The sequence below is a fragment of the Microcebus murinus genome, chromosome 13, assembly GCF_040939455.1.
Source record: "Microcebus murinus isolate Inina chromosome 13, M.murinus_Inina_mat1.0, whole genome shotgun sequence".
Classification (NCBI taxonomy): domain Eukaryota; kingdom Metazoa; phylum Chordata; class Mammalia; order Primates; family Cheirogaleidae; genus Microcebus; species Microcebus murinus.
Window position 1 is genome coordinate 7,264,425 of NC_134116.1, and position 23,688 is coordinate 7,288,112.

Genomic DNA, 23,688 nt, shown 5'->3' on the forward strand with positions numbered 1-23,688 from the left:
AAGCTCAGTGCCACCTCCAGGACCTTGCTGTGGTCACAGTACTACTCACTTTGGAGACTGCACTGACATAAAAGCCACTGTGTACCCAGTCCACCATCATTTCCACACATGGAGACACTCCCTGCTTTCCCAAGCAGCAACCTTCCCACTGGGAGAGGAGACCAGGACAGCAGGACTGCCAGGACATAGGACAGGGAGGAGCAGTAACGTGACCGGTTGCTGTGCTGGTCCCAGAGTATATGCCCAACTTATGCCCCCAACACCGCTGCAGGTGGGGGAATGCACACATCATTATCGGTGTGACTTCAACCCAGCTGAAGTCAGGCCCAGCCTGTGCAGACGGTGTGCCTGCCCTCTGACCACAGGCAAGCTGTGCCTCGTGCCCACAGTGCCCCCACTCATGCGCTTACTCAGAAATGCTCTGCTCTTCACACTGCTTACTCTCCATCCCTAAAGCATGAGCAGAGCGAAATAAACAACTGAGACATAAGAAACTAGGTTTTACCAACAATTCTCTAAGTGTGAACAATTTATCAGGCACAGTCCCACAAAAAACTTGATAATACTGAAAGTTTACTTCAACTCCTTTAAATATAATCCATGAAGGGCCTTTTCCACCAAGATAAGAACCAAGAAAAAGACTATTCGGGCCATTATTTGTATTTTGGGGTTACATGTAAAATATCCTAATTATAGTTACAGAAACTGAGTGTATATCCAGAAATTAAGGAAAATTAAAAACATGCTTTAAATATTTTTCTGTTCTGCTTTCACCATCACCTTCATCTTGAGTACATGTCACCTAACTCATTATAGCAGGATACCCTCATCACTCCCCCTTCCCACCCTAAAAAAAACTGTAAAACAAAAAATGAAATTTATACAAACAAAAGTAACTTCTTTCAATATTCAATAATGCCAGAATAAATACACAGTTGAGAAGAAATAGAATTTTATGAATTTTTATAGATCGTTTTTAGTTTCATTTTGTAGTTTTTAAAAAAATTTTAATGCCATAATAAAACAAAGCAGCTAGCCATAGCTATCTCAACAAAACAACGACTCTTTCAGCTTCGTTCCTGCTGACACTGGCAGCCCACACACAGCAAGGCCCCTCTGCACTTACTCGAGGCACCGAGGGCTGTGAAGGACACAAGGAAGGGTGACCATGGATCAAGCAGAGAGCTACACATTGCTGTGAAAGAATCAGTTTTTACAGACCAAATTATAAAACCCACAGTTCATTTAAAATAGGCAGCCATGGGCACATGGCGTCTGCTATTACAATAATGCACAAGGTACATATCAGGGGTAACTCTGCAGTTGCATTTCAAGAGCTATACCTAGAACTTAAACTAAAACAACTCAAGGACCATGATGTTGCAAATAAGACTTTTAACTTCAACACACTGCACTTAAATCAATACTTACAAATTACTCTAAAGCATAAAAGTAGATTAATGTAGAAAAGCACGCAAGAGGTCACACATTAAGAACCTAAGTATAAAAAAGTAGGGACATTGCCGGGCGTGGTGGCTCACGCCTGTAATCCTAGCTCTCTGGGAGGCTGAGGCGGGCGGATTGCTCGAGGTCAGGAGTTCAAAACCAGCCTGAGCAAGAGCAAGACCCCGTCTCTACTATAAATAGAAAGAAATTAATTGGCCAACTGATATATATATATAAAAAATTAGCCAGGCATGGTGGCACATGCCTGTAGTCCCAGCTACTCAGGAGGCTGAGGCAGTAGGATCGCTTGAGCCCAGGAGTTTGAGGTTGCTGTGAGCTAGGCTGACGACATGGCACTCACTCTAGCCTGGGCAACAAAGTGAGACTCTGTCTCAAAAAAAAAAAAAAAAAAAAAAAAAAAGGTAGGGACATTGAAAGAAGCCATAAGCCAAATGAAATTGTCTCAATTCACTCACTCACACTTTGGGAACAGGATGTGACTTGTGGCAGGCAGAGTGGGAGCTCTGGGCTTAGGGACTTCGAGAGGATACACGAGCATGGCACCCCCGTGGCAACTCACTGCCTCTGCACCCATGGGCTCTGGGGGACTTTCCTCTCCCCTAGGCTTGGACTGCCAGACCCCAATGCTACAGCAACTGTCCCAGGACTGCTGCAAGCCTGGCCTCAGTCTATCCATTCTATCATCTAGCAGGCCACTTAGAGGACACACAGACTTTCCCACCTCAAAACTTCACCTGTATTCTTTCCTCTGGTTCTTTTGAGAAAATGCTGCACCAACTTTTCAGACATGACACAATCAGTCATTAAGGTAACAGCAGAGAAGAAGATAAACACAGCACATATCCACAAGCATTTCTCCTGAAAGTTTTAACATTTGAGGAAACTCTAACAGTCTTAGCTGCTTTTTTTTTTTTTTTTTTTTGAGACAGAGTCTCGCTTTGTTGTCCAGGCTAGAGTGAGTGCCGTGGCGTCAGCCTAGCTCACAGCAACCTCAAACTCCTGGGCTCGAGCGATCCTCCTGCCTCAGCCTCCCAAGTAGCTGGGACTACAGGCATGCGCCACCATGCCCAGCTAATTTTTTATATATATATATCAGTTGGCCAATTAAGTTCTTTCTATTTATAGTAGAGACGGGGTCTCGCTCTTGCTCAGGCTGGTTTTGAACTCCTGACCTTGAGCAATCCGCCCGCCTCGGCCTCCCAAGAGCTAGGATTACAGGCGTGAGCCACCGCGCCCGGCCATTAGCTGCTTTTAATGTCATCTTTAGGGCAGGTTCTCACTTACACAGGGAAAATACTGAGTTAGATTCTTCCCCCCAAATTGTCCACCCTGCCCTGTTTCTATCCTTCCAAGCCCGTCCTATGGGACTAATTCCCCCTCCCAAAAAGGGGGAGGGAGGAAGTGAAAAAAGGATTTAAAAGTATTCTCTAACATTCCATTTGCTTTTTGTTTACCTCCCTCAGCACTCCTTCAATAATTCTTAAAGAATGTTTAGAGATACAAATTTAATATTTGCATTGTGCTTTTGTGGAAATTTCATGTAATTTATAAACTCCCAGGAGTAGATGGTATAGCACATTAAGTGAAAATACGCTTGACGCTTTAAAGAAGAAATATTGCCAGCATAGCCCACACTCCCAGAAGGGTGATGAGGAGAAAGACCAAGCGGGAGGCACTGAGGGAGGCTTCTCTGGGTTTTCTGTTTTGTGACCGCTGTGTGTTCTAACCTCCCTTCTCATTATACTGTTAAAGGCTGCTGCTTCATTCCAGTACTGGAGATGCTTTAACACAAATGGGAAGTTAAAAAAATTTTAATCCTTTAGTATTTGAGCACATCCAGTAAACAGTAAATTCCAAGGGACATTTCTTTTTTTTTAAACAATGTACGGCAACAAAACAATGAGCATTTATTGAGCATTTATCACGTTCACTCAGATCTGACTCATTTATACGTGTTTTGTTTAATGTTTATAACAATACTTAAGATAGGTTCTTTCAGGAAGGAAGCTGAAGCCCAGTGACATAAGGACACCTGCCTAAGGTCCCACAGGCCAGGGGCAGCCTCAGGACCCAAAGCTGAGTCTGTTCTGTCACCACTTCTGACACACTGCGAAGACTTCCACACAACACCACACTGAAGCCTCAACTACATTCTCAACGGGGTAGCAATGCCTGCTTACCAAAAAAGGGTGGGTTTTTCTTTAGTTTTAAATTGAAATGTTTAGTTAACATTAAGCTGAAGTTAAATTATTTAAGTTAGAAGCACAGTGGCATTTATTGTGATGCTACTAAAACACTATTTTTCCCATTTATAGTTCTGAAAATCTTTGAATTGTTTTTGAAAGAAATCATGAAATTTTTCCTAAAACAGTAAGAAAAGTATTGTCTCTCTTTAGAAACAGAAACCTAGTTTCTGAGCCCTAGCCATCTGCACTGTCGCCTAGCATAGCTAGTCCTCAACCCAATACTTGGTAACTAAGACAGCCAAGCAATTTCTCCTAACTCATAGGAAACAAACATTGCCTTGTCTTATAAAACTAGCAAAAATCTGTACATTCTATGTCACTTGTTTTAATTTTGTTTCAGGTTGAAAAGCTAAAGCTAATGGTCTCCAATTTAATGTTTTGCCTGCAAAAACTTGGTCCTAATTTGAAACAGCGCACTTTCTCTTGTAGCCTATCTAATTCAGTCTCAAGTACTTCTAGTTTTATGAATAGAGAGCAACAGGATTCCAGTGGCCTTGATTAAACTTGTGGCTACATCCCAAAACACTTGCCAGCTCCTTCAACCCACTTTCCATAGGGTTCTAGGCTGAAGGGGTGACTGCAAAAAAGATCCTTTTCCTTTTACAAGAACTAACCAGCATTTCAAAGACTTCTTACCTCACTTCTCAAGGACTAATTTTGAGAAGTAATTAAAATTATCCTCATTTAATAATCAAGTAAATATTTCGTGTGATATCTGAAGGACACAGAGCTGTTACCCCCTTCCCTTCTGTTCAGATGCCTATGTGGACCAACCTGTGCTCTGTGAGGACATTCACTGCAGATGGGTGATTGGCACAATACGCGAGGTACAGGGTTTTCATCTGTGGCATCAGGTTTAAAAAGCAGCCTCCAACCCTCTGCTGAGCTTCAGGCAACCTGGAGACACACAGCACAAAGGGACACAGTCATCAGTTTTACAGACAACAGGAAAACTGCTAAATGACAAACACGTAATACTATAGGCAAGAAAGGCCTCCCTTTGTACCCCACCCCATCTGTGAGAACAAGATGCACAAATCCCAGCATACATCTGTTTCTACACGAATCTAGCAGGGAGAGAAAACTCCTAGAAAGAAGGGCTGCTATAAAGTTCTCCTGGGCAGTGTCCAGACTGCCAGGACTTGTGCGCAGCACAGCGACAAACCTACAAGTCCGAGTTATTTGGACAGTGAGAAAAACAGATGTCATGGAGCCTTAAATTGTGCATAAAGTAAGGAGAATTATCAAATGTGGTTACATGGTTTGTAAGATTTTTCTACCAAAGTAGCAGCAAAAAGATAAACAGAAGTAAACCAAAAAATTATCATACAAGTTAGCAGAAAGAATGAGAGACACGAGTGTCAAAAGGACAAAGCTCACGAGTGTCAGCACGGGGTGGAAAGAGGCCAAGTTATGACAGTGCTGAAGTTCAGAAACAAAAGACACAGTAAGCTGTAAGCATGAAGCACCTGTTCCATATGAGGAACAGAGAATGAGAACAGAGTGGGACTCCTTGACAACCCGGAGCCGAGAAGCCAGTGAAGTAGCCCCTGGAAGAGCAGGGGAAATCTCTTCCTATAACCTTGTCTCCATCTGGGTCAGTAGTGAGCAAGGATTAACGGCCTGCCACGCCATCTTTCCTCAGGAAGTTTCTGAGGATGTGCTGGACCAAAACGTGGGAGTTATGCAAAAACAGAGGACGACAATGCCATCCAACATCCTGGCCAGAACTCCAGGATGAGACCCAGGCCCTGCAACTGCTGCTTCCTCCAGTAAGCACTCTGTCTTAGTCCCCACCCGCTGCTGTAACAAAACACCTTGGACTAGGCAATTTATAAAGATTTACTGCTCACAGTTCTGGAAGTTCAGGTCAAGACACCAGCAGATTCTGTGCCTGATGAGAGCCAGGTCTCTGCTTCCAAGTTGGTACCTGGCTGCATGCCCACAGGGTGGAAGGGACAGGAAGCTCCCTCAGGCCTCTCACAGGGTACTAATCCCATTTATGGGGGCACTAATCCCATTTATAAGGCCCCCCCCTCCTGACCTAATCACCACCTCAAGGCCCCACCTTTTACTACCATCCAATTGGCGATTTAAGTCTCAACATATGAACTTGGGAAAAAACATTCAGACTGTAACACACCTGGCTCCTGCTGTGCCACTTAGCCTAGCAGGCCTTTCCGTGCTGAGCCCTCCACCCTGCAGGCAGCACCTCAGGCCTGCCTGCCCTACTTCTATCTCCAGCAAGTCTCTGGGGTGTTTCCTCTGAATTCCACACCCTCACCAGAAAGGAGACTCACTCTGTGAGTTCCTGGTCCTTAATTAGTGCTACTTTCTATCCTGAGGCTGCTAAGTATTGGCTGGACAAAGTCAAAGCGGGAGAATTGCCAAGTTACAAATATTAGGGAAAATCTCACGTTCAAAACACCAAGCACTCAAGATTCCTGGTAACTCAGTCTTCTCCTTGTTTTTTAACAACTGTCATTCATTCCTTATTGTTTATCAAGGCTCTAAGAAGCTGTTCCTCTTCGAATTTAAGAAAATGTCCTGAGCAGTTACCAGTTATGTGCTACGATAATGGCTGGGGGAGGCACAGGCACAAGGAAGCAAGACTACGTACATTCCCTTTATCCCATCCTCCTCCAAACAATCATTCCCAGCATAGTCGGACTTCCCTTCTATGTTGAGTAACATGCTAGTTTTAAAAAACCATGAGCTTCAGGAAAGATGTGAAAATAAATCTCTGCTTCTAAAATGTACACAGTATGTAGATGTAGTTAATGCACATAATAAAAATGCAAACTGTAGATAAAAATATCCCAGCCAGGATTGGAGCAAAGGTTCAGAAGGTTGATCTGTGTAAGAACCTCTATAGACAGAGCACCTGACTGATACTGAGTGCTCCCCAATTACCAGTCCTTTCCCTCTGATGTACTAAAGAAGATGGACACCCACCTTCCGTATTTAAAACTCTCCCTCTCTCCACCTCTCTGTGCCTGTGTATAAGCAGGACATTCCTACCCAGTGGTGAGAATAGCTCCCCAGAGAGCAAGGGACTGGCTGCCATGGTGGGGCCATGCCCAAACGCCAGCAGCTGAGGATGAGGATGGAACTCTTTGTGCAGGCAACTGCTATGAACAGATCCAAACTCAGATGGGAATCTGTCCCACCTGCTTTTTCTGCCAATCTTCTGTGTCTTCCAATCCAGTAGCTAGTAGCCATGTGGGACTATTTCTATTAAAGTTAATGAGAATCAAATCATCATTTTCTCAGTTGTATTAACCTTTTATTTCAAGTGCTCAATAGCCCTATGTGGCTAGTGGCTACTGCATCAGGACAGCACACATACAGCATTTCCATCAATACAAAAACTTCTACTGAGCAGTGCTGGTGTACCTCATCTAAGCCACATTTCTAAACCCTGGCATGTCATACATTTCTTATTATGCTGTTTTACTGTTTAGTTCATTTATACTTAACTGAAGTAAGCTAGCATTTGTACTACTAACATTCATTTCCAAGTGAGAACTGCTAAGTGGGGTTGTCATAGCTTCAGGAATTAGCCACAGTTCTATCTGCAGAATAAACAGTCACTGACTCAACAAATTAATTTCAACTACCATATTTACTCAGCACCATAACAAGGTATTGAAAAAATATTTAAAAGGAAATAGTCTCTATCCTAAAATTGAAGTCAACTGAATAGAAGACAGAATATATCACCACAATTACATGAGTTGTGAGCCTGCAGAGGAGCACAGAGCCCCTCACTCTGTAAGCCAAGGAGGCCCAGCAACCAAGCCCAAGTACACATCGTTGAAAGACTAACAATACCTTCTCTTTTCTTTAAGGATCCAGGCCCTTAAGACACATCCATCTGGAGACTATTGCACGCTGACATATGAGCAGGAGATGTTCACACTCAGAGATACAGTGAAATATAATACTAGGAAGAGTCTGACTCCTAGAATGAGAGACAACCCTGAGTGCCTAGCAGAGGGATTGAAGGTAACTGGGAAATGATGGGATGCCACAGTTGTATGAACAAGAAGAGAATGCTGCCAGAGATGTGGCACAGCAAAATTACTGGGTATGCACTGCCTAAAATGGGTTAAGTTATAATGATTGCATAAACATCACTCAGTGCTGGGCCATATACTATGTTAGGATTTCACTTCCCACCTAGTCCAATCCCACAGCTCTGATCCATTCAAAGGAGAATGTATCTAAAATCTAGATCAATAGGTTTTCCTGTGTGATACTTCCACCTGATGACAATTAAGTCATATGTTAGGATGGCTTATAAACGAACAATGACTTCACTGTACAAGCTTTCCTGTTCCTTTGAGCCTAGGCACTAGATTTTATTACCACTCTCAGTCCCAAAACATTACTCCAAGAATTTTGTAACACTGCCACCACCAAACAACTTCACAGTTCACACAGCCCTGCCAAGCACTAACTCACTGGATGGCACCAGCAGAGGAGGCTCAGAAAGGTCACGTGAGTCCTAAGACTTGAGCACAGCAGGTAACATGTACCGTCCAAAAAACTAAAGTCACAAGACAAAACCACCAAACTCACAGGGATCATTGCAGAGGGTGACTTAAGAATTAAAAGAGAGTATTTTCATGTTGGTTCTCTCTTGTGCTTCCAGATGTGGCTTTTCACAGTGTGATAATGTGCAGGGAGGGCCCCACTAGGGCTATGCTAAGGCTGCCAAGAGAGGCAAGCATCACACCAGTGGCTCCCACCCACAGCAGAGCCAGGGCCAAGACCTGATAACAGGTATGGTGTCAGGATAAGTCAACTAACAGTCTGATCACAGCCACAATCAAACCACAACAGCAGAGGTAAAGAGCTGTCCAAGGGGTCTTTCTCTACTCCCAGAGTGAAAATGACTGGGTCTCAGCAGAAACACTTGAGAAACCAGAAAACTGCTAAACAATCTTCCCCATAACACATTTATTCCTACTAATGTTGCTAACAAGACAAGAAAATGTTCCCAGTTGCAAAAAATATCAATTTCAGATGGAGACAGATGCACATGAAGACACAGCTATGCACTAGGTGAACCTCGGTGTACGCCCCCTCAATAGACCCAGCATAGTCTGTCCACCTGCAGCTTTCAGAGACCAGACCTCGAAAGCAGCCTCAAGTTCCCACCCATGGTGAGCCCACGGCCACCAGGAACACAGCTCACAAAGACACAAGGCCCCCCATAGCCACACGGCCTCTGGCAGTCTTCTGCCAAGTTATCCCTTGCTGACCTCAAAACCAGGAATGGGAACAACTCTTTCAAGGATCCCAGAACCCCAGGAAGGTCCAGGGTCAGAGTGGGGCTCCAGGGTGTCCCCCACTAGGACTCTTCTCTGACCCCTCTTCCAACCTGGCTCATTCCCTGGGCTGACACTTAGGTCCTGATCACCAGTGTCTCCAGCACCCCACAGCTAAACCTACCACACATGCCACTGCTCCACTACCCCTTCGTAGATGTCTTAAACCCCTGACAGCCCAGGGCTGAGGACCAGCATCTAAAGCTGCCTCCATGTCCAGCCTCTGTGACCATGTCCTCCACTGGCGCCACAAAGCTGAACCCCACGAACTTGAACCATTTTCAACAAATGGGCATAGTAAACCCCAAAGCACCCCCAAATTAACAAGTCCTATATGCTCCATGTCTAAGCCAGTCTGACTCCAAAGTTAAATATTATCACTAGATCACAGCACCCATGCTTGAATTATTTGGATTTTTCAGAAATATGGCTTTCAAACAAAATAAACTATATCTTCTAGTTTCAAATCTGTATTCTGATAATAACCTAAAACAAATACTATTATTATTATGAAAATGTTACAGTAATGGTTCAAATAATGTTTGCAAAAATGCATTTATTTATATCTTAAGATAAGTTCTATAATTAATTTTTAACAAAAGCAACATAACATTTACTAATTAATATAACAATTACATTAAGCACTTTTAAATATTATCTTCAGTAAACTTAAGTCCTATCCTTTATGAAGCAACAAACAGGAACTCAGTCTATTGATGTCTGTAATACACTGAAAAGGAGTTTACCACTAAAATAAAATCCACACATACAGGTAGACAAAATTCAAGAAAAGCAGAGAAGGCTGTGGTGAGAACCAATGTACTCCCCGGGCCTGAAAGAGTGTGGAGGACTTCTGTGAGAGGACAGCATAAGTGGAACCAAACAGAGGAACAGCTCAGGGAGCTGTGAGCTTATTCCCAGCGCCACCAGGGAGCTGAGGTACAGGGCAGGGGTGGGGAAGTCTGTGGGGGCCAGCACCCACCTGTGGAGGGACTTTAGAAGATCACGACTTTGGAATTGGACTTCTAAATTAGCTTCTAAAACAATTTATTTTTGAGGTAAAACACACATATGTAATTTAGCATCTTTACCATTTTTAAGTGTACAGTTCAGTGGTAGTAAGTACATTTATATTCTTTTCTTTTTTTCCCTCCATTCCCCAACCTGCTATCTGGTAACCATCATTCTACTCTCTGTCTTCATGAGACCCCACTTTTCCTGCTCCCACCTAAATTGGCTTTTTGCAAAAAGTAAAAATTCTCATGATTTTAACAGGTCCTGGTCAAGCGTCTCAGAGAACAGTTGGTGAAACAGTGCTGTGAACAAACAAATGAAGAAAGAGGTGCCGTCCAAAGTCTGTGAGTTGAACCGTTTCAGAAAGAGGCCCTGCTGGTGGAGGAGCCAGACAAACCCATCGAGAAGGACACATAGAAGAAGAGGTCATGGTGTACCCAGGGTTTTTAGAAAGCATGCACAGGTTGGGGCGATGAGGGGTACCAGTGGGGGCAGGGCAAGGGAGGGATGCCAGTGGGTTCCTGTTGCCTCCACCGAAGGTCTCTCTAGAGACAGGCACAATAATGTTGGAAAACAAGCCAAGTGACCAAGACCTGATCTAGAGAAGCCAATTTCCGTGGCACTTCAAACGTGAGATGGTGGAGATTATGGCACATACAGTGAGAAGGGAGAAGGTCTCAGGAGGGGAAGTGGAGGGTTGGCAGCAAGGATGCACCAGAGGTAGCCAAACAGGACAAAGAAGTGAGGCGGCTAAAAATGCACAAGTGCCTACACTGCAATCACTCTACCTCCCAAACTACTACTTATGAACCTTCAAGCTTCCTTCATCATCCAAAACATTTCTTTCCTAAACATTTAGTCCATTTCTCTTATTTCTCTTTCACCTTCCAAGTGAAACTCTACTACCTTTTTTAGTTTATGATATAGCTACAGCCTCCTGCCAAGTAATTGATTACTGTCTGATAAGAATAAGGTTAAAAATACATTTTGTTGTTTTCTACCACTCCAAATATAGGCAGACAGTCTTAGTTAGCTGGTGGTTAAAAGTAAGTTGTCTCCCCTCCACTTGCTTTAGAAAAAAACAAAACATTCACATTAAAAAATAAGATCTAGAGTGATACAGACCATTCATTACATTCATTAAATCTACAGTGTCCAACCCCAGCCCGCAGACTGGTACCGGTCTGAAGCCTGTTAGGGACCAGGCTGCAGAGCTCTGCCATTCCCTCCCCCCTGCACCCCTATTCCAGTCCATGGAAAAACTGTCTTCCATGAAACTTGTGAAGAGTGAGGGCTGCACAGCAGGAGGTGAGTGGTAGGTGAGCCAGCGAGGCTTCATCTGTATTTACAGCTGCTCCCCCATCTCCCGCATCACTGTCTGGGCTCTATCTCTCCCTGCCCTTCCACAGAAAAATTGTCTTCCATGAAACTGGTCCCTGGTGCCAGAAAGGTTGGGAACCACTATATTAAATCATTCTCTACTTCCAACCTGATTCCATGGCTAGCCAGCTGTCACTGTCAAACATCTCCAAGAACAAAGAGAAAAGAACTGAAAAGAAAGCACAGTATTCCCACCTTCCACAGAAAAATTTCCCCCAGATAACGGGTAACAAAATGTCCTGAAGCCTGAGAGCAGAGAGTCAAACAAAGACTGAGAACTGGGAGAGTGAGAAAGGAGTGCTCCATCTAAAGGCAAACAGATCCTCTTTTCAAGAATATCAAGTGATTTCATTCACAATCTGGGGCAAACCCAGCAAAGGAATGTGAGGTGAGCTTTGGGCAGAGCTGTCCAACTCCAGAACTGAACCCTTAACCCTGCCACTGCCACTCCTCTAGCCGCCACTCTCAGCTCCCCTGCCAGCCTGGCCTGTGACCCCAGTCAGCTCCTGCCCTGGGACACCTTCACTCCAAGGCCAAAGCCTCCTCCTAACCTTGCCTTCATGTATTAGTGGTACCAAAATCCTCTTAATCAACTTGACTCAAATCACATTTTTAAACTGTCACCAGAATAGAAGCTGAAAATCATAAATACAGTAGTTCCAACAGTTTTACAAGAAATAGCACAAACAACAAATATACTGAGAAATTAAGTCTCTAGAGAAGTAATTTTTTTTCTCTGATCTACTATTTTCAATATCTATTTATTGAAAATTCACAACATATTAGAATGATATAACTAAATGCCTGGAGACATAAAGAATAAGACACAGTCTTGCCCTCTAATCTAACAACACCCATGAACCAGCACCTTCATGGAGCAACCTTTGCTACAAAAAGCGTATGTCCCCTATGGTTCCACAGGTGGTGGCTCCGTATGTTGTACTCCAGACAGCCAGAGAGTGTGCTCTCTTCCGTGGGAGAACCATCATAGGCCTATGTGAAACTTCAGGATGAAAAGGTGCCCCATATGTCATGCTATGACATGAAGCAAAAGCAAGGAACCTGTGCTATGAGATGTTTTAATCAAAACTGGGTTGTGAGTGGCTGCTGTTGGCCCTGAATGTCACCAAAGCCAACAGGAGCCAAAGCAGTGTGAAGCACATCCAGAGGAGGAACAGGAGGAAGAAGAGGAAGAGGAGGAGGAGGAGGAGGAAGAGGAGGAGGAGGAGGAGGAGGGGAGGGGGGATGGAAGGTGGTGTTGGCCTGGAAAGGGAGGCAGGGAGGGAGTAGGGAGTGAGAAAGGAAGAAAGAGGGAGGGGAAGGAGGCAAAGAGAGAGGAAAAGAGAAGAGAAAGAAAGGGGCAGAGAAAGGGAGGGAAGGGAAGAATAGGAAAATAGGAGAGAGGGAGGGAGGGAGGATGGGAAGGAAAGACCCAGAATGGATGGTAAAGGGAGTCACAGCTTCCCCAAGTAATCGTTGCATACATGAAAAACTCGGTGTACGAGTCCCGGCATAGTGCTGGACCTAGGGGAGTACAGTGATCCAGGTGCCCCAGCTGCTTCAAGAGCTGCCCATCTGAGAGAGGGATACAGCAAATCCTGGCACCCACTGCCCACCAGCTTACACTCTGGAATCTGTACTTAACAAAGAGCCAGAGAGTTATTGGGTATTAGAAGAGTACTGAGTCATTATCAAAATAAATAAATAAAAATAGAATTCAGTACAATAACAAGGATATTCCAAAAGAGAACTTCTTAGGTTCTATTTTCAACGGAATTTAATCTGCTATCATAAAATGCAAGCAAATCACCAAATGAGTTTTATTTGAAAAACTTGTTTTGAAGATAGCATTAGATTCCCAGAATTCATTTTCCCATAGAAGCAATTTTATAAGCCACAGTTCCACATTTTCAGACCAGTTCAAAGACTCTTTAAGCCATCTGTACTTACAGCTGCTCCCCATGGCTCACATCACCACACAAGGTCCACTTCCTGTCTCATCAGCAGTGGCATTAGATTCTCATAGGAGCTCAAATCTTGCTATGATTTGCATATTCAGGGGATCTAGGTTGTATGTTTCTCATGAGAATCTAATGCCTGATGATCTGAGGTGGAGTAGTGGAGATGATGCTAGCGCCGGGGAGAAGCTGCAAACACAGATTATCATTAGCAGAGGTCTGACTACACAACAAACATAATGTGCTTCGATCATCCTGAAACCACTCCCCCACCACCTGGTCTGTGGAAAAATTGTCTTCCATGAAACCAGTCCCTGCTGCCAAAACAGTTGGGATGTCTGGATTATGCCACCGCCAAGCTTAAAGTCCATCCCCAGTGGCTTCCAACCACTCTTACAGAAGGTCCCAAGACAGGGTCTGGCCTGTCCTCTGGGCACAGACTGCTCCCTGCTCGCAGGGCCCAGCCACAGCAGATGCCCAGCTGGGGCCCTCCTGAGGGAGCACATTAAACATATGGGGTCTTTGTCCCTGGTTCCTGGCACAGAGCTCCTAAAACCCTTTAAATTTCATGAGTGAAAACCTAAAACCCTTTAAATTTCATGAGCTTACAGTGAATGAACAAATACAAAATTTTAGCAGAAAATCAAAGTATAACAAGAAATAGAAATTCTAAAATTGGAAAAAAAACAATTTCTCAAATTAAAAAAATCACTGCATGGGGATGACAGAGGAAAGAGGCAGGCAGGGAACTTGTAGACAAAGCAGCAGATATCAATCAATCTGAAGAAAAGGAAGGAGAAATAGAACGGGAAAAAAAAAAAGAACAGAGCCCAAAGAATGGTGGGACTACATCAAAAGATCTAAGTACATGTAACTGAAGTCCCAGAACAAGAGTAGAAAAAGTAAAACAGAAAAATATCTGAAGAAGTAATGACCAAAAATTTCCCAAATTAAACACACAAATTTATAGGTTCAAGAAGTCAGAAAACCACACTCAGGATAATCATTGTCAAAATGCCTTTAAAAACCAAAATTCAACGCAAAATCTAGAAAGTAGTCAGGTGAATAGCTATGGAAACCGTGCCGATCAGAACATAATGAAGGCCATCATTAGACTGACTGCTGGATACGGCAAAGACCACAGACAGGGAGCAAAATCCTTTGAGTGCTGAAGCAAATTCATACAGAATTCAGTACTCAGCAAAAAAAAAAAAAACATCAGGAATGAGGGCGAGATAAAGACATTTTCAGATAAACAAAATCTGAGAAAATTTATCCACACACCTGAATTATTTTTAAAAATCTGAAGAGTTCCCCAGCCTGAAGGAAAACGATGCCAGATAGAAACTTGAGTTTTCAGGAAGGAAGAAAGGCACTGAATGTGTTAACTACTAAGAAAATGTAAATGTGGCCCACACACAGGAGAAGGAGACTTCCCAACACAAAAAGCTGGGGAGTGATGGAGAGGTTCCGGCTGGGTCGGGGTCCCAAGGGAGAGAAAGCACGGCTTACCTGAGAGTCAGCAGACCATCTATAAAAGGCCAAGTAGTAAATTATTCTGGGCATGTGAGCCAGACAGTTTCTATCACAACTACAATGCTGCTGCTGCTACTGCTGCTGCAGTATGAACACAGCCATCAACAGCACACGAACAATGGCACATTCCAGGAAAACCATTTACACAAACAGCCCACAGGACGGATGTGACCCATAGGCCATAGTTTGCCAACAGGCAGCTTTGGAAGGTGCTACTGGAAATCTAGGAATTGAATCTGCAGCATAAACAAGGCAACCAAAGGAAATGAACACGAAACTGCTATATATATGTGGCATCTGGGTAGCCATAAAGTGGTACATAACAAAGAGATGAAATTAACAGTCCCAAAAATGGAAAGATAAAAACTTTCAGAATATTCATGGTAAGAAAGAGAAGGGAAACAGTTGATAAGGAAAGCTAGTCTCATACGTTCCATTTCACCACAGAACTCCAACACCTGGTATGCATGTGACATGAATTTGAGGAACCTGATCAAAATAATATATAAGCCATCCCAAATTCAGAGATAACATACGGACTGAAGCCTTATTAGATGTCTGACATCAAGCCTACTATTAATACTTTACCACCCTATAATTCAATTTTTTTAATCAGTAAAGTAAGTACAACAATTCTCAGTGCTGCTATAGTGCACAGCAGTGGTACTGCAAAATGTACTTTTTAACCACTTCGGGATCATCCTCACTGGCTGCGAAACCTCGCCCACAGCCGGCACTCATAGTCTGCACAATAGTTTGTGCTGTGCATTGACGACGAATCCGTTTTGCTCTTGTGTGATGAGGAAAGCTTTAAAGCACTGAAAGCTTGTTTTATTTTGCAGGCAGCTTTACTTGTAAATCAGAATAGGTAACATGTACATATATGTTTTCATTACATTATGTTTAAATGTTCACAATTTTATTTTGATAAATGAAAAATTAGAAAAGTCATATCACAGCTGTCAGCTAAAGTCAACATGCACATTCATCTGTGGCTGTCGACTACAGTTGACGCTGGTCCCGAAGTGATTAAGCATCCTATATTACTTTATTTAGACTGCATTATCCACGGCTAGTGAGAAAAACATAGGAAAACATTTACTCCCACGTTTTGTGCACAATACGGTCCCTTGCAAAGACGCCAATTATCTGCAAATGACCTTCATCACCAAAAGCAAAGTGATTCCCAAACTACTCTTTCATGGCAATGTAAGCAATCTACTTTATGCAAAATAAAAATGCTGCAAAAGAAGAAAGAATATGAATTTCTCTTTGAAACCCAGTATTTAGTTTCTCTAACATTCAGCTTTCCTTGCCATATCATCCATTATGAAGTACTTGACAAAACCTTGAAGCCTAGCCAAAGAGCTAAGGGAACAAGCCTATTTTCATCATGGCAAACTGTCACCAATTTAAAAAACTAGTGGAACAAAAGGCAGGCTACTCCCTCACCACTGTCAAGATTTTAAAAGACATGGCTGGAGCGGAAACCGGAGACCAACCAAAATTTAAGTGAAAAAGTGTTCTGGTCCTTCTGGTGGTTATAAAAATAAAAATCAAAGAAAATTTAAAAATAAAATGTGTCACCTTCCTTTATTAAATCCACAAGTAAAAATATATCAAATATCACCTGGTGGACTAAAACCTAAAACTTTTCACGTGCATTACTGTTTTAAGTCACCCAACACCTAGCAGGCACTTGGTAAGTGTCCTTTAATGTCTGATGTAAATAAAGAATATAAAATAGTCACACAGAAAAAATCCACAGCTGATCATGGGGAACATGCCTCCATCCCTGCAAAAGAAAATGCTGGAAAAGTGACAAAACCTAAGACATCAGCATAGCACGTTATTTTTCAAGAAGCAGTTCTTCATTTCCTCAGTTCCTCGAAGGCATCCCTCTGAAGCACACAGGGCACATGAGGAGCTGAGTCACATGGCACCGCCACACTCTGCAAAGCGCCTCTCCTTTTTCTTGTAGAGGCTCTTCATCCCTACTCTTCCTCCATGTAATGCCTTAAAAATCACCTGTGAAGTCTCTACCCTTTTCCTGAAGGTTCCTGCTATAAAAACTAGACAGTCTAAAATACAGCTATTACTATAAAAGCTGATCTACCTGAAAGATTTAAAATAACCTAGTTTTCATCTTTAGAAATGTGAATTCTAAAATTATGGTAAACTTGATCCTTTAAATACCGATTACACCGACCCCAGTGTTGCCAAGTTTTAGCATCTTACTTACTTGGTGCATTCTTCTAAGGACTGTACGAGCATTTGCTGGAAAGAACATATTTCTTCTAGATTTCCCATTAAATATGAAGTGTTTGCCGAACTTAACCTAGAGCCAAGAAAAATAACAGTAAAAATATGCAAACAGTTTTACTTATATTCTCCTCTGCCATCCAACACCATTGAAGTCTTAATCTAGTAAACAAATCTGCTTAAACTGGTACACTGATTCTGTTTCATATTTCACCCTCTATTTTCTGAAAATACAAGAGAACAGCCTAAAGTGAAGACCATTTTACAATTAACGTAATTTATCATCTAACTTACTTCTCACTGGTCTGCAATGGCCGCAGATAGGTTGAAAGCACAGTCTGAAGTTCTTTAGAATATTCATTTTCTGTTTCTAAAATATTCTGTAGCACCTACAATAAATGATGAATAAGTGTTATTTGACATTTCAAGTGTTATTGAACACTAAGATTTATAAACTTTGGAAAGTTCATCACCACTGTCAATTTATACCGTTGTTTCCATGTAATACTAATGTGTTTAATATCATCATTCCTTGTGATTATTAACTACTAAATCCATGTATTATTACAAAGGTCACACAACTGACTTTATTTTACTGCCAACCACATCTGACATAGATATACTCAGAACAAGGCTAGAATGAATTTCATTACCAGATAAGTAATGCCAAGTCTATTCATTTATTTTCATTTATTTATTTTTTAGCTCACTGCTGATGAAAGTCTGAGCTAAAGCAATTCAGACAAAAAGGAGAAACCACAGATAATCACAACAGCATGGATAAAGCTCTACAATGTTGGGCTGTGCAAAAGAAGCCATTCCCCAAAAGTATATCCTGCATAATTCCATTTATGCTAAGTCCAAGAGCAGGCAAAGCTTATCTATGGTGACAGAAATAAGAGAAGAAGTGGGAGGGGTGGGGGGGCAGTGGGGAAGGGGCAGAAGATACATTTCTGGAATGGTAAGTTCTGTGTTTTGATTTGGGTAGTGGTTACATGATTTATACATTTGTTAAAGTTCATTAAACTGTACCTTTAAAATCAATGCATTTTAATATATGTGAAGTGTATCTCTACTGAAAAAACAAAGTTTATTCTTTAGATTGCATCTAAAAAGCTGACATCAATTTCTGGGAACTAAAGACTTTCATTAAAGAATATGATAGTCTCAGATCATCCTACATATTATATTTATTAAAAATTAAGGGTTTATAAAGCAATCAATAACCACTACTTTAAAGATAGCAAAATAATTATAAATTAACCTTAAAATAAAATGTTTCCTGATACCCTGTAATGATGTAGCAAATTTAGCCAAAATTAGTTAAATCCTAAAAACTGACAGATAAATATAAAGTACAAAACATCTAGAATAACACACGAATGCTTTCCACTGGCAATCACTGACAGCAAAGGCACCTCAAAGAGCAGGACAATAAGGCACCTGGGTTTACAGAGAGAGCCCAGATGTGAAGTGGAGGTATGAAAAGGACTCTAGTACACTGGGCACCCAATTACCAGGACAGGATACTCAGCACACTCTTGTAACCAAGACAGGTGCTCTGCACATGCTATCTCCAATCCTCACAAAAACATTAAGAGAGGTTAACTGAGCCCAAATCAAACATCTGGTGAGTAGCAAAGCCAGAGTGGCCCTAGGTCCTTCTGCTGTGGCACCCCTCACACAGCCTTCTCTGGGGATGAGGCTGAGGACAGGAGCCAGGGCCCCACCGCACCTGACATAAGTCCACGGAGTGAGATCCTTCCCTCAGCTCCTTTTCACTCCCCGCTGTTCCAAGCCAATATGCTCTAAGGCAGAAAATCATATCACGTATGTTTTCTGTGCATCTGCTGCATGCACTAAGACACACTGACTGTCTTCCAAAGCTATCAAAATATTCCAAATTAATCATACAAATGAAACTGTATGGAATAAAGATATTAAACATATGCAGTTTTCTCATGATTTTTGATAATCCAAATGTAAATTTAAACACTTAAGAAAAAAGTCATCAAGTTGAATTTAAATTTGAGCCTTAATAAACACAACATGGACGTTACTCTGTTCACTGCTATTTACTATAAACTCTGAGAGAATACAGTTATTCATGAGTATCTGCAAACTTGATTAAATAACTTACATACTAAACTATTTCAGATGGAAAAAAAGCAGAGGCTCCTCCCCCAGGGACACTGAACTCCAGCTCTTCCCTGAATGGGGCTGTTCATGGGCCCTGACTGCTGGGGCGAGCACGGGGAGGAGGGGCCCCTGGGAGCTCGCTCCTGTGTGGGGAAACGTGGATGCTGATCCCACAATCACAATGCCTTCCCTCTAAGAAACACTTGCTGAGCACAAATGTCAGAGGCCCAGTGGAAAGAGGACACACTGCGACACCAGCCACTGCATCCTCAGAAGCTTTAAATCAAACTCGATCATTCAAAAATAATGGGAGAAGAAAGCCAAGCATAAGGGGACCCTGAACTAAAAGAAAAAGAATAAATAAAAATAAAATCTGTCACAGATGTGTAAGAAGAAAAGTTCTTTTGCAATGTTAAAACAAAGAGAAGAAACATAATTTAGTTTATTAATTACAAATATCGATATCTATTAAGCAACAATGCTTAACGGATGCTTGAAAACCTATACACCTATTTTTTCAAACAGAAAAATCTTCCTATGTGTACGGTGAAGAAAATAACCACTAGAAACCATCACTCATGGATATGCGCAGAATGAAACTAAATGACATTTCCTCGGTCGTAGCACTAAGCATAGTATGCAGATATAAAAGTTTTCCATAAAAAGGTACACAAACAATTCCAAAGAACCCTCCGCCAAAAAGCTACATTCACTAAAACAGTTAAGTTGGTTATTCTGAAACACTATTTTCAAATATGTGCTAAAAATTTCTATTAAATATAATGCTCCCAAACAAATAATGGTCACATTCAGCTTTTCCACAAACACATAGCCAGGCTGGCTCCCTGTCTCAAGCTTGCACGACCGTCCCCTCTGTCATGGAGCTACTCGCATTCCTGACCTCAGCAGCACATCCGTAGGTGCCCGTCATCACCTTTCTTCCCCGCCTGGCATTCTGCACGCTCTGGCTGCTGCAGGACCCCATGAGACCTCCCAGCCTGGCCACCGCAGCTCCATCACACAAAGGCTGGGGAGCCAGAGAACGTGGGCTGTTTTCAGGGAAAGAGCAGCCTTTGCAATCCACAACAGGAAAAGCCTGGAGAGCTGAGCTCAGCCAGCGAGAGCTTCCTGAGTCCCAAGGCAGAGTCAAGTGCAGCCAAACAATGGTGCCACTCAGAGGGTGGGCAGCATTGATCACGCCACACTGACAATCCCTACACTGTCAGCCTTAGAGCAAAGCAGGACAAAAAGGACTGGCTTTTTTATCTCACAGGCACACAGGCACTTACTTTATTAGTAGTATCATTAAAGGAACACTTAGTATCTCTGATTTTACAAACCGGTTCCAACTTTCACCACAAATTTTGGTAGGTATAACATGTTTTACTTTATATATCATCAATACTTCTTTAAAATTAATAATTCATTTATATATAAAAGAACAAATAACATTACATAATTATTTTGGATTCCATCGCAGATAAAAGATTATCATCATCATAAACTTAAACCAAATTCCCACAACATAATCCTAGCCTATAAGCACAAGAGGAAAAACTAAACAATACCACAACTATATCCTAATCACTATTCCACCCTTCCTGACCAACCCATCCTAAAACCCTCATCCTCCTCCCTGCCCACCACGATCCTAAACTCCCTTCCACCCTCCCTGCCCAACACCATCCTAAACTCCCTTCCACCCTCCCTGCCCACCACCATCCTAAACTCCCTTCCACCCTCCCTGCCCAACACCATCCTAAACTCCCTTCAATCCTTCCTGCCCACCACCATCCTAAACTCACTTCAACCCTCCCTGCCCAACACCATCCTAAACTCCCTTCCACCCTCCCTGCCCAACACCATCCTAAACTCACTTCAACCCTCCCTGCCCAACACCATCCTAAACTCACTTCAACCCTCCCTGCCCAACACCATCCTAAACTCCCTTCCACCATCCCTGCCCACCACCATCCTAAACTCCCTCAACCCTCCCTGCCCAACACCATCCTAAACTCCCTCAACCCTCTCTGCCCACCACCATCCTAAACTCCCTTCTACCCTCCCTGCCCAACACCATCCTAAACTCCCTTCAATCTTCCCTGCCCAACACCATCCTAAACTCACTTCAACCCTCCCTGCCAACCACCATCCTAAACTCCCTCAACCCTCTCTGCCCAACACCATCCTAAACTCCCTTCCACCCTCCCTGCCCAACACCATCCTAAACTCCCTTCCACCCTCCCTGCCCAACACCATCCTAAACTCCCTTCTACCCTCCCTGCCCAACACCATCCTAAACTCCCTTCCACCCTCCCTGCCTACCACCATCCTAAACTCCCTCAACCCTCCCTGCCCAACACCATCCTAAACTCCCTTCCACCCTCCCTGCTCACCACCATCCTAAACTCCCTTCCACCCTCTCTGCCCAACATCATCCTAAACTCCCTTCTACCCTCCCTGCCCAACACCATCCTAAACTCCCTTCCACCCTCCCTGCCCACCACCATCCTAAACTCCCTTCCACCCTCCCTGCCCACCACCATCCTAAACTCCCTTCCACCCTCCCTGCCTACCACCATCCTAAACTCCCTTCCACCCTCCCTGCCCACCACCATCCTAAACTCCCTTCCACCCTCCCTGCCTACCACCATCCTAAACTCCCTTCCACCCTCCCTGCCCAACACCATCCTAAACTCACTTCAACCCTCCCTGCCCAACACCATCCTAAACTCCCTTCCACCATCCCTGCCCACCACCATCCTAAACTCCCTCAACCCTCCCTGCCCAACACCATCCTAAACTCCCTCAACCCTCTCTGCCCACCACCATCCTAAACTCCCTTCCACCCTCTCTGCCCAACACCATCCTAAACTCCCTTCCACCCTCCCTGCCCAACACCATCCTAAACTCCCTTCTACCCTCCCTGCCCAACACCATCCTAAACTCCCTTCCACCCTCCCTGCCTACCACCATCCTAAACTCCCTCAACCCTCCCTGCCCAACACCATCCTAAACTCCCTTCCACCCTCCCTGCTCACCACCATCCTAAACTCCCTTCCACCCTCTCTGCCCAACATCATCCTAAACTCCCTTCTACCCTCCCTGCCCAACACCATCCTAAACTCCCTTCCACCCTCCCTGCCCACCACCATCCTAAACTCCCTTCCACCCTCCCTGCCTACCACCATCCTAAACTCCCTTCCACCCTCCCTGCCCAACACCATCCTAAACTCCCTTCCACCCTCCCTGCCCACCACCATCCTAAACTCCCTTCCACCCTCCCTGCTCACCACCATCCTAAACTCCCTTCCACCCTCCCTGCCCACCACCATCCTAAACTCCCTTCAATACTTCCTGCCCAACACCATCCTAAACTCCCTTCCACCCTCCCTGCCCAACACCATCCTAAACTCCCTTCCACCCTCCCTGCCCAACACCATCCTAAACTCCCTTCCACCCTCCCTGCCCAACACCATCCTAAACTCCCTTCCACCCTCCCTGCCCAACACCATCCTAAACTCCCTTCCACCCTCCCTGCCCACCACCATCCTAAACTCCCTTCCACCCTCCCTGCCCAACACCATCCTAAGCTCCCTCAACCCTCCCTGCCCAACACCATCCTAAACTCCCTTCCACCCTCCCTGCCCAACATCATCCTAAACTCCCTTCCACCCTCCCTGCCCACCACCATCCTAAACTCCCTTCCACCCTCCCTGCCCACCACCATCCTAAACCCTCTTCCTCCCTCCCTGCCTACCACCATCCTAAACCCTCTTCCTCCCTCCCTGCCCAACACCATCCTAAACCCTCTTCCTCCCTCCCTGCCTACCACCATCCTAAACCCTCTTCCTCCCTCCCTGCCTACCACCATCCTAAACCCTCTTCCTCCCTCCCTGCCCAACACCATCCTAAACCCTCTTCCTCCCTTCCTGCCCACCACCATCCTAAACCCTCTTCCTCCCTTGCTGCCCACCACCATCCTAAACCCTCTTCCTCCCTTGCTGCCCACCACCATCCTAAACCCTCTTCCTCCCTCCCTGCCCACCACCATCCTAAACCCTTCCTCCCTCCCTGCCCACCACCATCCTAAACCCTCTTCCTCCCTCCCTGCCCAACACCATCCTAAACCCTCTTCCTCCCTCCCTGCCTACCACCATCCTAAACCCTCTTCCTCCCTCCCTGCCCAACACCATCCTAAACCCTCTTCCTCCCTCCCTGCCCACCACCATCCTAAACCCTCTTCCTCCCTCCCTGCCCACCACCATCTTAAACCCTCTTCCTCTCTCCCTGCCCAACACCATCCTAAACTCTCTTCCACCCTCCTTGCCCACCACCATCCTAAACTCC

General features: G+C 44.0%; 1 protein-coding gene across 5 annotated transcripts in view; it reads right to left on the minus strand.

Moving 5' to 3' along the window:
• Window positions 1-23,688, minus strand: part of ARHGEF7 (Rho guanine nucleotide exchange factor 7) — a 170,891-nt gene that overhangs the window by 35,656 nt on the left and 111,547 nt on the right. For 4 of the 5 annotated variants that reach the window (XM_012751915.3, XM_012751920.3, XM_012751917.3 and 1 more), the window contains 3 exons: window positions 17,494-17,588; window positions 17,180-17,275; window positions 4,488-4,610 (listed from right to left, as the gene is read on the minus strand). In XM_012751915.3, coding sequence (XP_012607369.1) covers window positions 4,488-4,610; window positions 17,180-17,275; window positions 17,494-17,588 — 314 coding nt within the window. Of the gene's footprint in view, window positions 1-4,487; window positions 4,611-17,179; window positions 17,276-17,493; window positions 17,589-20,272; window positions 20,339-23,688 lie in introns of those variants that run through there. The other variant, XM_020290252.2, reaches the window with a different exon arrangement.